Below are 14,645 nucleotides of genomic sequence, written 5' to 3' on the forward strand. Positions count from 1 at the left end.
AAGCTGCAGTATATTAATGACAGAATATTATGCAGCTATTATAATTCCTCCAAAAATAGTAAGACATGAGGAAAGGCTATACTATGATCTGTATGATAATAGTGCACATATGTTAACTGAATACGATCAAAATAGGATGTAAAAGTAATACGTCACTACACACCAGTTTGCTTCTATATTAATGAGTACGTACACACATATAGGAAGAAAGTACACACATGTACTAAAAAGACTGTAAAGAATACCAAAATGACAGCGCCTATCTTTGAGTGGTGGGCATTTCTGGCATTTTTCTGTATTTCTAATTAACCTACAGAGTATATTCCATGTATAATCAAGGTGAGGGTGAAGGAGGTTCCCCTCGTACTAAAAAGCAGGCACATAGTGAGAAAATACACCCTGGTAAGGTATGAGCAATGGATCATATGTATCTTATCTTTAAACACCAAAATATATCCTTTTGATTTAGATTTAACTAAAGATTCCAAACATGTATTTAGGCCTTTGTAAGATTCAAAGATGTTTACGCTGTTTATTTGAACACGTCCTAAAGGGGCAAAAGAGAAGCTCCCTGTACTTCAAACTTTCAGAGCAGGTAGACTCGTATGCGCATGCTTTCCATCTTCTATTGTTTACTAATTATTTCACGTATTAGTATCGATTCCCCAAGACCTCTCTTTCTTCTGGAGAACAAGAAAACGGAGCTTCAGTGCTTGGCATAAAGCTCCCCACTGACACGAAAAGTGCTCCACGCATGTTCACTGTAGCGGTATCTCAGCATCTTTGTGGAATAACGACGACAGAAGCCCAGGCTGATTACTAGGTTAAATTGTTCAATTTGCTAGAGTTGACTACCAGTTTAGAATAGAACCACCAAAACCGTGAGCTGCTTAATAAAAGCCAGAAGATCAAATTCACCCTCCAGACTCTTTTTTAAAAACAAAATCCTCTCATTGGAGCATATGCAGGGAAGGAAAAATTTTTTTTAATTAGATTTTTTTTAAGTTAAAAACTTAAATTCCAATTAGTTAACTCACAGTGTAATATCAGTTTCAGGTGTACAATATAGTGATTCAACACTTCCATACATCACCGGGTGCCCTCCTTAATCCCCATCACCTACGTCACCCAACCCCCCACCCCACCCCCTCTGCTAACCATCAGTGTGTTCTCTGTAGTTAAGAGTTTGTTTCTTGGTTTGCTCCTCTCTCTTTTCCCCCCTTTGCTTGTTTGTTTTGTTTCTTAAATTCCACATATGAGTGAAATCATATGGTATTTGTCTTTCTCTGACTGATTTTGCTTAGTATAATACTCTCTAGCTCCATCCATGGTGTCGCAAATGGCAAGATTTTATTCTTTTAATGGCAGAATAACATTCCATTGTATATACATACCACATCTTCTCTATCCATGCATCAGTTCATGGATACTTGGGCTGCTTCCATAATTCAGCTATGGTGGATAATGCTGCTATAAACATTGGGATGTATGAATGGAGAAGGGAATATTTTATTTTACTTTATTTATTAATTAAGAGAGGTGGGGATGGGCAGAGGGAGAGAGAGAATCCCTTTCTCCAACGCTGGGCTTGATCTCACAACCCTGAGATCATGACCTGAGTTGAAATCAAGAGTCGGATGCTTAACCGACTAAACCACCCAGGCACTCTGAGAAGGGAATATTTTAACATTAAGTCTAACAATAATCTCTTCAAAGGCACTGGGAAATATAAATAACCCTACTGTGCGATTCAGTTCCTCTAGTGGATTCAACTTCTCTCTTTTCCCCAGGATTCTAAGAAAGCTAGATACTTAGCTAATGCTTTTATTTTACAGTTTTCTCTTTACCACACATTTATTCTTTTTAAATCACTTTAATTTGATATACGAATAATCAAGACAGACCTAACCAAAGAAAGAAAGTTTGACTACACCTTGACCTAAAGTCTCCGTTGAACAAGAAGTTGGCTGTATAAAAATATTTAAGAGCATCTCTAGAATCCACTGCCATTTATGGGTACATTCCTCAGTATAATATGAACAGCAAGAGTAACGATGCTGCTGCTTGTATATTTCCTTGGGTAAGGCACTTTCCCTTTTTTATCTAATTATATTAATTACTAAGACAAGCATTGTAAGAAGGAAAGCACAAAAAAGGGATTAAATGAACACCTAGACTGAGTGTCAAGAAAGAAGACTTAAGAAACCAAACTTTCTTTCCTGTTAAATATTGTTTAGAATACAAAGTTTTGTGGGCCCATATAGGCCTAGCTGAAACCCCAACTTCTCCAAGAACCCCATTAGCTAGGATTAATCTGTATAATTCCACCGTATTTTAGATATACTGCACTTAATTCTAAAATAAGGGAGTCTATGAGATAATTTATATCTCTCTTCCCCACCAGTTTATAAAGACTGTTTTGCACACAGTAGGTCTTCAACAACATAGCTATTGAATTAAATAAGATACCAACACAAAACAATTTTCAAATGCCTCAAGTATCAATGAGGTGAACCTACATATCTATCTGGTTTCCTATGTTAACTGCATTTTCTTTCAAGGAAAGAATTCCCAAATATATAATAAAATATTGCTTATTTCTCTAACTCGGAGTTGCCCACAGTGGAATGATGAAAAATACACACTATTTTGTCAACTTTTTCACAAAAGCGAATACTTTTGTTTATAAAATAGTCCCATTTCTAAGTTAAAATACTCTCAACTTTTCTTTTTTTTTTTTAATGATTTTAAGTAATCTCTACACCCAACATGAGGCTCGAAACTCCAGCCCCAAGATCAAGAGTCACATGCTCTACAGACTTAGCCAGCCAGGCTCCCCAAAACACTTCTGACTTCTATTAAGTATTACTAGATTATTTACTGTAATATAGTGGGATTTCAACATAAATATATGTACTTTTAAAAAAAATTTTTTTAAATGGTTCTTCAAAGATTTAAACTTTCAATACAACAGCGCCCTCTAGGGGTGGATTTTAAAATGCAACAATTTTGAGAAAGCAAACAGCACAATTTGGGCCATTTTCATCTGATACACGTTATATTTCAAATTCAATGAGCCTCTTACTTTATTTGATTTTAAAAGTCCCAGAAAATATCTTTTTTTTTAAGTAGGCTCCACACCCAGCGTGGGGCCCCAAAGCAAATATTTTTTTAACAAAGAGTTGAACTATCACTAAACTTAGCAAAAATTAAAATACTAACAAAACCTACTTAATTACTATCAAATGATTGAATAGGAAATCTTTATTAACATGAATTTAAGACACAAACTGTATTTTATTTTATTTTATTTTATTTTATTTTATTTTATTTTATTTTATTTTATTTTTAAGATTTTATTTATTTATTTGACAGAGATAGAGACAGCCAGCGAGAGAGGGAACACAAGCAGGGGGAGTGGGAGAGGAAGAAGCAGGCTCATAGTGAAGGAGCCTGATGTGGGGCTCGATCCCATAACGCTGGGATCGCGCCCTGAGCCAAAGACAGACGCTTAACCGCTGTGCCACCCAGGCGCCCCACAAACTGTATTTTAAAGTACTGTTTTAGGGGCGCCTGGGTGGCTCAGTTGTTAAGTGTCTGCCTTCAGCTCAGAGCGTGATCCCGGAGTCCTGGGATCGAGCCCCACATCAGGCTCTGCTGAGAGCCTGCTTCTTCTTCTCCCACTCCCCCTGCTTGTGTTCCCTCTCTCGCTGGATGTCTCTCTGTCGAATAAATAAAATCTTTAAAAATAATAATAATAAAGTACTGTTTTATATTTTATATATATTTTGAAACATAGTGGATATACAATACTATATTGGTTTCGGGTGTACCACATAGTGAATTGACATTTACATACATTACCAAGTGATCGCCATAATAAATTAGCTACCATCTTAGGATTGTTGTCTTAAATTGGAATAAATCAGTACTGGGAGAAGGAACTGAATCAATCAGCATTCCCAAGGAAGGAGAAATCACTTGCAAAACACCATACCTTATTAGTTTTACCACTAGGACCTTATATGTTTGACAACACAAATGTTTTTGTTGCAAACAAACTTTTATTTTAGAGGTTTGCATTACTAAAAACAACTTAGGTTCAATAAATCCCATCCAAAGAAGCTTCACAAATAAAATATTATTCTGATATTCACATTCTCACAAATCATAATCATCCACAGACATATTCCTTCAAGGCTGGCTAGAACTGCCTTCCATGGTAAAAATCAGAGAAGAAATCCAATGGAGGAAAAGTCCCCAACATCTGAACATTTGAAGGGCTAAGACCACCAACAGTCCCAATGTCTGGCCCAATCTTCCAGTGATAGTTCGATCTGCCTTCACGGTACTTCAGTATGCAGCATTTTTCTACCTCCAGATTCACCCATTCAACCAGCTAGAATCCTGTCCAGAAAACAGACCCCACACCAGGTATTTTAAAAGAGGATTTTAATGCTCCCCTGCCTTGTGTTCCATAGGGTAACTAATATCCTAACCTTTCACAGCATAAACTAGTTTGACCACTTCACAGAAACAGAATAATATGTCATATACTCTTCTGTGACTAGATTCTTCCACTCAACTTTATGAGTATTACCCTTATTTTTGTTTAAGATTTTATTTATTTGAGAGAGAGAGAATCGCTTCTCAGCCTTTTGCCTAAGATCAAGTGTAGAGAGAGAGAGAACATGCAAACAGGGGGAGGGGCTGAGAGAGGGAAAGAGAATCTTAGGCAGACTCTATGCTGAGGGTGGAGCCCGTCGTGGGACTCGATCTCATGACCCTGAGATCATGACCTGAGTCCAAATCAAGAGCTGGATACTCAACCAACTGAGCCAGCCAGGCACCCAGGGTTTCCTTATTTTTAAGTGTAGCTTAAAAATCATTCATTTTCATGGTTGTATAGCATTCCATCGCCCTACTGTTGCTGGGCATTTAGGCAGCTTTTATTTGGAGGCGATCATAATATGTCTGCTACAAATCTTCTAATGCATGTCTTTGATGAGCATATAGCTGGGTTTTATTGTTGTTGTTTTGGTAAGTCTTGAAATCAGACATTGTGTGTCCTCCGACTTTATTTTTTTGCAGCTTTACATTTTTATCTTTCCCACTGTAGTTGACACATAATGACAACAAAGCAGTGGCACCAGTTACAGAGTCCTGCCAGCAACGTATGGGATTTCAGGTTGCTCCACATCCTTGCCGACACTCCTCTACCTTTCTCAGCCCCACTACTCTGATAAGCACGGAGCAGCCACACCGTGGTTTTACTTTGTACTTCTCTGACCAACAGTAAAACTCCTAAATGCTTGTAAGAAGCAAAGAGACGGGACCCGCCACACAGAACAGAGGGGGAATAGTCTAGGACACCGCCTCTCAACCAGAGCAATTTTGCTTCCCCCCAATCTGGGGGACATTTGGTGATGGCTGGTTGTCACAACTTGGGGGTGCTGTTGGCATTTAGCAGCGGATGGAGGCCAGCATACGCTAAACGTGCTACAATACACAGGACAGCCCCCCACAACGAAGAACTAGCTAGACCGAAATGGCAACAATGTCATTATCAAGAAACCCTGGCTTGAGCAAACCATTATTACACTTTTTCTCCTTAGCCATATAATCAGTGGCTGGTACAACTCAAGAGGTCAATTTCCTACTGTCTCAAGATGTTACTTTCTCCCTAAAAACGAAGGGATAAAAGACAAAGGACAGTACTAGGTGTTGGGCACGGTACACGGCATAGCGTTAGGCTCTTTCACAGACCTGGTTTCTTTTTTAATCCCCACAACAATGCTATCAGGGCCGATCATGGTTTTACAGATGAGGAAACAAATACCAGCCAGGCTAAGTGGCTTGTACAAACTCACACCAACAGTGGCCGCTCTGCATCTGAAGCTGTGCTTTTCCATCACACCCAAGTCTTACTTGTAACTAAAAATAAGAGGAGTTTTTAAAGTCCACAAGGATTATTAACTTGCAAGGGACAAGTTTCACATCAGATCTGCAAAAAGCAACAGAATAAACACAGTATGAGGGGCACATGCATGGCTCAGTCTGTTAAGCATCTGCCTCCAGCTCAGGTCAGGATCCCGGGATTCTGCTCAGTGAGGAGTCTGTTTCTCCTTCTGCCCCTCCCCCCACTTGTGTGCACACTCTCTCTCTCAAATAAATTAATAAAATCTCTACAAAAAAAAAAATTGGGGGGGGGGGCACCTGGGTGGCACAGCGGTTAAGCGTCTGCCTTCGGCTCAGGGCGTGATCCCGGCATTATGGGATCGAGCCCCACATCAGGCTCTTCTGCTGTGAGCCTGCTTCTTCCTCTCCCCTGCTTGTGTTCCCTCTCTCGCTGGCTGTCTCTATCTCTGTTGAATAAATAAGCAAAATCTTTAAAAAAAAAAAAATTTTTTTTTAACTGGGTATGAAAACCAGATCATTTGCAATGTTAAGATTAAGACACACCTCTAAGAACCGTACCTTTAAACTTTTAAACAAATCCATCTTCCTCACCACACTGTGATCTCTTTGAAGCTAGATCATGTCTTATTTTTCCTTTGTATATGCCCCAGTGCCTCTAGCAGCAGGCATTTAAAGTTCCTTGGATTACTGACCTAAACCCTCATGAGGGAAGACAGAGTCTTCATAAAGCAAGCGGATGGTTCAGATTTTATTTTTTTCACCCAACTACAGTCCAAAGTAGAATAAAAAGGTTGTTGTTGCAAATATTCAATTAAGTTAAACAACAGTCAATATCATCAAATTCTTTTCACCACACAATCAAATTTTTCCAAGGATGGATTTGTACACATTGCCCTGTCAATCATCCTTTGGGTGTTTTCAATGATGCTTCCATTAGTGAGGACATCACAGCCTTAGGGCCACCATCAACTAGAGGAGCAGTTTTCAATCCTGGACACGTATCACAATCACCCGGGAGACACAAAGCCATGGACGCCCAGGCCCTGTATCTAGAAGGTGATTTAGTAAATCTGGGGTGGAGACCGTGGGGCCCAGAAAGATATATTTTGAATTTATGCCCATGAAACAGCTGCACTCGGTACAGTTTGAAAATAGCTCCCTATGTAATTTTCACACGTGCCCCTCTCCTTGCGGTTCAGGAGCTCTGCACTGTAGATACTGAGCTGAATTTAGTAAAGCACCTGGCTGAGGAAACCCCTTACCTTCCACACTCTCCAGAGTTCAAGGATATCCCAATGACTTACTCCTGGGCAGGACTAGGGGGCGACGTGAGCCAACCTTAGGCAAGGCTCAACTTCCTTCCCACTGGGAAGTTGGACTGTGAACCCCATCATTTGAATTTACACATTGCGTCTTGCTTTCCACGGAAAAAACAAATGAATCCCCACATCCTCAGCCTGTCTTCTTCAACCACTGATACTCAGTAGCCAGAATAAAACTAGAGATTCAGTAACTGCCAGTACTCAACTGTTTTAATACTAGAAATGGACACACCAGGCTTTTCTGCTTCTCCGCACATGGGTAAGGGTATGTCGTGTGTGAGGGGTCCCGGAAATGAGAGCGGGCGTTCACCGGAGGGGCAGAGCAGCATCTCCACAGTGTGTGTGTCTAGTCAAGGCCGGTGACGGTCAATCCGTAGCACTCACAGCACCATTAACCTTCCCTAGGAGGTCTCAGACAGCTGTAAGGTCACGTTCGTATGCTCCTCTGATTAATGTCCATCTCCCTTCTAGTCTTATCACTGTTTCCCCAGCACCTACACAACGCCAGGCACCTGGTAGCTGATCAATAAAGAACTAGGTTTCTAACCAGGCTTAGAAGACTAGCGACATTCCAGCCTCCCAGAGAAGCATGGACTACTGTGGCCCCAAGAACAGTAAACCACAGCCCTGGGGAGGGAATGAGACCCTAGGGAAGGGAGAAGAGGGTCTAAGAATTAAGGACTTGGGGGTGCCTGGGTGGCTCAGTCATTAAGCGTCTGCCTTCGGCTCAGGGCGTGATCCTGATGTTATGGGATCGAGCCCCACATCGGGTTCCCTCGCTGGAAGCCTGCTTCTCCCTCTCCCACTCCCCCTGCTTGTGTTCCCTCTATCGCTGGCTGTCTCTCTCTCTGTCAAATAAATAAATAAAATCTTTAAAAAAAAAAAAAAAAGAATTAAGGATTAAGCCAAGGAGGAAGGGCTATAGGGCAACATGGCTATCCGCAGAGGAAGTCAGGAATGGGGAGGCAAAGGAGGAAAAACAAGGTAAAACTGGAAACTGGTAGCAATGATGAGCCTACCTTTTCCACTCTGCAATCTCAGACTGGCTTTCCAGTAATAAAAATTAAAAAATCAAAAAGCACTGGACTTGGAGTCAGAAAAGTCAGGTTCCTGGTCCCCAGGGAATTCTCCATCGCCCAGCCTTAATTTCCTTGTCTGCAAAAGGCGTATGCTAGAACTTCCCTTGCCCATAACCCAGGGCTGTCCAGGACCCAGAGAGCAACGGCTATTACGGCACTGCACAACCTCCAACGCACGTACGAATGCAGGGAAGTATTACTGCCATTCTTCCCACGGGTGAGGAGTTTCTTGGTATCCCGTGAGGAGAAGCGAAGCCTGTTCAGACAGTGAGCCGGCCCTGCCCGCTCCCTACTCCCAAAGAACTTCAAACGGAAACACCTATAAAAACGCGGGAACAAAGGTCATCTTCTTGCCGGTTGGCAGTTTCCTTACGCTTACTTAGACCTCTGCGGACTTCTGCAAGGAGAGTCCAGGAATGCCCCGCCGCAAAGCTCCTCTGTGTGTCCTGAGGAGGGAAAAGTAATTTGAGACGGCCGTGGACCTGCGAAGGCATCCGCACACCGTTTGTTTTTTTTTTTTTATTTTAAAAATATGATCGTGAGGCATGCTCAGTTAAATTAAGTATATTTATCCTAAAAGTTGTCAAATATTTAAAAATCACATTGACTACTTATCCATTATTTAGATGAAACAAAAGCCTATCCTGTAGACTGCATTAAAAACAGGGGTCTAGGGGCATCTGGGTGGCTCAGTAGGTTAAGCATCTGCCTTCAGCTCAGGTCCTGATCCGGGGGTCCCAGGATGGAGTCGCACATTGGGCTCCCTGCTCAGCGGGGAGCCTGCTTCTCCCTCACTCTCTGTCCGCCCCCCCCCCCCCGTGCTCTTTCTGTCTCTCACTCAAATAAATAAATACAATCTTTTAAAAAATAAAATAAAAATAAAAACGGAATCTAATACTAGAGCAGATTTATTCTCTTGACTTCACACAAAATGCACCACATTTACTAACATATTTCCCCAAGCCTCATTTCCTCTTTCTAATGTACTATACATAGTCCCACTTTAATAGACAACATCCTTTCTTCAACCTCCATGGTGCATGACTCAGCCTTAAAATTCTAGGGCTCCAGATAATTCCTCCCTTCCGTTTTACCCCTCACCCCTACCCAACCATAGGCTGCCATGTTCATTTTCAATCTCAAGACAGAATTTCACGTTTTATATAATAAACAGCAATATTTATTATTTAGAGAGGGCTGTTTTGGCTGGGTTTATGGGTGGTTTTTCTTTGGTTTTACTGACTGAAGGCATGTGGAAAGAGAGAGCACACTGTACCTCCCAGGGCAAAAAAAAAAAAAAGAGAGAGAAACACACACACACACACACACACATTTTTACCTTAACAACGGGCATGAAGAAAATTGTTTAGCTCATTTTCCTGATGGTTTGAATTAACAGTAACAACAATAACAGCAAGGGGTCTTAAAGTAATCAAAAGTTCTACACTTCTTGTGGAGAACGTGCAGGCAAGACGTCTGCTACCTAGAGGGGATCTGGCTTTTCAGCTCAGTAAGAATGAAAAGATCTAAAATTCTTGATTGTCTTTAGTTCTAGGTTTAGCTTAGTTCTAGCTAGTTACTAGAGGGTTAAGGAGCCCAACCAGTTCACCCATAAAAGTTTCATGTATAGGGGTGCCTCGGTGGCTCAGTCGGTTAAGTGTCTGCCTTCGGCTCGGGTCATGATCCCGGAGTCCCAGGACTGAGCCCCACGTCAGGCTCTCTGCTGGGGGGGGGGGAGTCTGCTTCTCTCTCTCCCACTCTCCCTGCTCATGTTCTCTCTCTCTCTTTCTCACTCTCTCTCTCAAATAAATAAATAAAATATTTAAAAAAAAGTTTCACGCATAATCCTATTACTTTTGAGTGACTATCCGTGTTCTTTGAAATTCTCCTGTTCAAGGACTCCTGTTACAGGATATCTGTGCTAACAGCCCTGCGGTACAGGCTGCCAAGAAGAAAATTATGATCCTTGTTGTAGTAATGCCAATTTACATGGCATCAAAATAAATGATTCTTCCTGCTCTCTCTTCTCCGTTTTCCCAGTAAAACAAGTTTTAAAGAGGGAGAAACATGAGAAAATACACCTTTGCACCTGCACACTCAGTGCCGTCTACTTTCCGCACAAATAACCAAATGGCCATATTTTATTTATAGCTACTCTAAAAGTACAGCTGCTTCCAAAGAGCAGGCTAAAACACTTCTAGTTTGGCCTGGAACCACCAAGGAAAGGTACACCAATATATCTTCCTTTGGAAGGCTGACACGTAAATAAGAAGCTTTCTTTCTCATGTTTAAGCAAACCTTCCAATCCCCTTCTGACAGAGCACTGTAGTGTGTTTGTTGCTTTAATATCATGATTAATTAAAGAACCAGCTGCCAATTTTAATAAACTGGGAAGGCCACAGTGAAAAGGAATACATGAACTCTCTCTAGACCTTTCTTTTTATTCACCTGGCATGGGGCCCACTCATCTTCATGAAAGAAAAATCAAGCCTTCAATTCTCACTCATAAACGAACACTTAGCTAAAAAGGAACAAAAAGATAAGAGACTCTGAAGAACTTGCCTAATACGCAGTGATAAAGGAGTGAAATGCCTACTGCGTGCACTCAGTACATGAATGGGAAAATATTTCAAGACCTGACCTGAGACAGTGCTATTTGGCTGTTGCTAGAAGACACTACATAGAGACACCTAGAATTTCTGTTGTTGATAAAAGAGTGTTGCTGAGCCCCAGAAGCAGACACATCCAACAAGACTGCCCATATACACCTGAGCCCTACCCTCCAAGCCTCAGGTACAAATTTATCCTGCCCAGGATCACAGAAGAGGTGAAAATCTACCCAGCACGGATACAATCTTCCTGCCTCCAAGTACTGTTTACTTTGTCTTTGGGGCCCTAGACATATGGCAAGCAAGACATCCATAAAAATATGGCCACAGCACCACGTTAATGCTAGTACCACTCCGCTGGTCTAGAAGACAGGGTCCCTGTCCTTGAAGAGCTTATACCAGAGGACAAACAAGGAGAACTACAAACAGACAATAGGAAACAAAGGGGTAGAGATCCTATTTTCTGAAGGGACGTAAGTGTGGCTTCATAAAGAAAGCGGCATTTGCCTAGGCCCTCACAAGAACAAAATTTCAAAGCAAGTTTGAGACTCAAGGCATTCCCAACAGTATTTCCTAAGACACAAACAAAATAGAATATTTGATAGAGCTCCGTGAGTTTTCCATAGACACATTAAGTGAACTTGAAGGGATTAATCGGGGCAAAACTATCTTAAAATATTGAAATATTTAAAATGTGCAATCCTAGAGGCTGGGAGCTAGTCAGAAGCAGGTTCCAACCCTGGTTCTGTCACAGAGTAGCTATGTGAGTGCAGGTGTATTACGTAAAGCCTCCGATCTAGCCCCCCATCTTTGAAAAACGGGGATAATGCCAGCACCCTCAAAAGACCGATCACTCTCCTGGGATGCCACCCCTTCTATCATGGCATTGAATACAGCCTGTTATAATCCCGCATGGTTTTATCTCCCGTACAGACGCAAGTACTCCCTGAGAGCCAACCTCTTCCCTTATTTACTCTGAAACAGACCGGTGCTCATACCAGCAGGTACCCAACAGATGCCAGATTCTTTTCCCTTCTATTGAATTTCTATTCACTATGAAAATTCTTTCCTTTGGGGACGCCTGGGTGGCTCAGTCGGTTAAGCGTCTGCCTTCGCCTCAGGTCATGATCCCAGGGTCCTGGGATCAAGTCCCGCACCGGCTCCCTGCTCCGCGGGGAGCCTGCTTCTCCCTCTCCCTCTGCAACTCCCCCTGCTTGTACACTCTCTCTCCCTCTGGCAAATAAAAATAAATAAAATCTTAAAAAAAAAAAAGAAAATTATTTCTTTTGTACTATAAAGTATACTGGTTCTTCAAATTCTGAAATATTCCTATTTCAAAATTTGAGTCTCATCTTGCACATTTCAGCATATCTCGATCCCAGTAGGATTTTTTTTTTTTGTATGAATGATGTTATAGGTTTAAAAAATGTATCTATCTCTTTGGGGACCTGGGCATATGAAATGCCAGTGAAAAATCATTTACATTTAGTTCTAAAAATTAAAAAAACTTTGAGAGCCTAAGACTCAAGCTTTATGTTAACTGAACTTTCATTTCAGCTTTGTTTCCATTTTAGATCAAGAACACAGAACTCCAAGGTTGCCTGAGTGGCTCAGTCGCTTAGGCGCCTGACTCTAGATTTCAGTTCACGTCATGAGATCTCAGGGTGGTGAGATCAAGCCCCAGGTGAAGTCTGCTTAAGACTCTCTCTGCCCCTCTCCCAGCCCCACGCTTGCAGGCGTGCTCTCTCTCTCTCTCTAAAATAAATAAATAAATCATAAAAAAAAAAAAAAAAAAGTAAAGAACACAGAGCACCAAACAACGGCCCATCGTACGATTCAGTTTCATCAGGGCAGCTGTGGGACCAAACAGCGAAACTGTCATACACAAACGTCCTCACAAAAATGAATACATATACCTGCTTGTTCATCTATTCAAACACTAAATAAGGACCTGGGCATTAGGGCTTCGTGGGCCAGTCCAAATTCCTGCTCTGCTGGAGAGAAGAAATGCCCTCAGGACAGAGTGCCAGTAACAAAGTGCTGTGAGGCAACAGACTGAAAGTCAAGCTGCCTCTAGCACCAGCACCCTCCCCAAATACGCCCCACTCCCCATCATCCAGCAAACTGCTACCCCAGAAAGAACAAGCCCCATTTAAAACTGAGTAATAATGAGAAAGGAACCATCACCGAATGATGCAAGATAAAAGCAGCAAAGAAAGGATGCCTGGGTGGCTCAGTTGGTTAAGCGTGGGACTCTTGATCTCAGCTCAGGTCTGGATCTCAGGGTCGTGAGTTCAAGCCCAGCATTGGGCTCCATGCTGGGCGTGGAGCCTATTTTTAAAAAATAATTTAAAAAAAAAAAAAAAAGCAAAGAAACATTACAAGTAACAAAGTGTTCAAGAAAACACACCAGGTAAATTATGCTGCAAGAATTTTGAAAGTTATAAACCAGTATTTCTCTAAGAGATTTACCCCAAAAAAAGAAGAAAAGGCATTAGCCCTCTGAAGTAAGAGCTTTATTTTTAAGAAACAGTATGACCACACAAGAAGATGAAAAGAAAGTAGCAAAGTTCAGGAAAGGAACTGAAAAGAAAAATTAGGCTGTGACAGAAATGGATGCAACATAAAAAGCAATAAAAGAGGGGCACCTGGGTGGCTCAGTCATTAAGCGTCTGCCTTCAGCTCAGGTCCTGATCCCGGGGTCCTGGGACTGAGCCCCACATCGGGCTCCCTGCTCAGTGGGGAGTCTACTTCTCCCTCTGCCCTTCCCCCTGCTTGTGCTCCCTCTCTCACTGTCTCTCTCTGTCAAATAAATAAATAAAATCTTTTTAAAAAAGAAAAAAAAGCAATAAAAGAAACAGACGTGGATGAAAACCCAATTAGGTTTATGAAGGACAGGCTTCAGGAAATCACAGGAGTTGGTTCAAGGATGAGAATATGCCTTGCACATGTTTGCTGTAGGCTTTCTGGAAAGAAGCTAAGAGAGCTACTGGAAGAGACAGTCTTCTCTGGCTCACATGATGGAGCCATGCTGCGACTACAGAGGAGACTGACCCAAGGACAAAGCCACATATTCAAGAAAATCATTGGGAAATGAAGCCAGAAACTGATAACACCAGGAACCTTTGAACCTCACTGCCCCTGAAGCCCACCCTACCTTTGGACTTTCAGTTCCAAGTAATGGAAAGAATCAAAACGAGTTTAAAATGAGTTCCATTACTTGGAACTGAAAGCTTCTTGATGAGATTAAAAAACAACTGAAATAGAAAAGGCAGAATTTTCCTTAATTTTAAAATAACACACTGGGAAGCCAAAAAAAAAAAAAACTGAAAAATTATTCAAAACAACAGACTATAGTAAAGTGGCTTGTTATAAAGTAAACTGTTATAAAAATCCAGTATGAAATAATATTTTGTGTGGTGCAGACACGAGCTGATGGCTAACTCAAAACACACACCCAACTCCCTTCTCCCTATTACTCCACTAGAGGGGCTAGGAAAACGAAATACTCAATTCCAAAGTTTCTTATAGCTAGGAGTAGCCAGAGAACACAGGCCTGGCCAATGAGACATAAACACAAGTCTACTTTGGACTTCCAGGAAAGCTTTTGCTCTTCTTTCTTTCTTTTTCTTTCTTTCTTTCTTTTTTTAAAGATTTTTTATTTATTTATTTGACAGAGAGAGAGACAGCCAGCGAGAGAGGGAACACAAGCAGGG

At 41.5% G+C, this 14,645-nt stretch overlaps 1 protein-coding gene across 4 annotated transcripts in view; it reads right to left on the reverse strand.

Annotated features, from left to right (window-relative positions):
- Positions 1-14,645, reverse strand: part of VGLL4 (vestigial like family member 4) — a 153,661-nt gene that overhangs the window by 88,400 nt on the left and 50,616 nt on the right. Inside the window, exon 1 of one of the 4 annotated variants that reach the window (XM_057311940.1) lies at positions 8,700-8,829. The exons of the other annotated variants lie outside the window; for them this stretch is intronic. Coding sequence (XP_057167923.1) covers positions 8,700-8,814 — 115 coding nt within the window. The 5' untranslated portion in view covers positions 8,815-8,829. Of the gene's footprint in view, positions 1-8,699; positions 8,830-14,645 lie in introns of those variants that run through there. 4 annotated transcript variants of the gene reach the window in all.

Source organism: Ursus arctos, unplaced genomic scaffold (assembly GCF_023065955.2).
Source record: "Ursus arctos isolate Adak ecotype North America unplaced genomic scaffold, UrsArc2.0 scaffold_14, whole genome shotgun sequence".
NCBI classification, from domain to species: Eukaryota; Metazoa; Chordata; class Mammalia; order Carnivora; family Ursidae; genus Ursus; species Ursus arctos.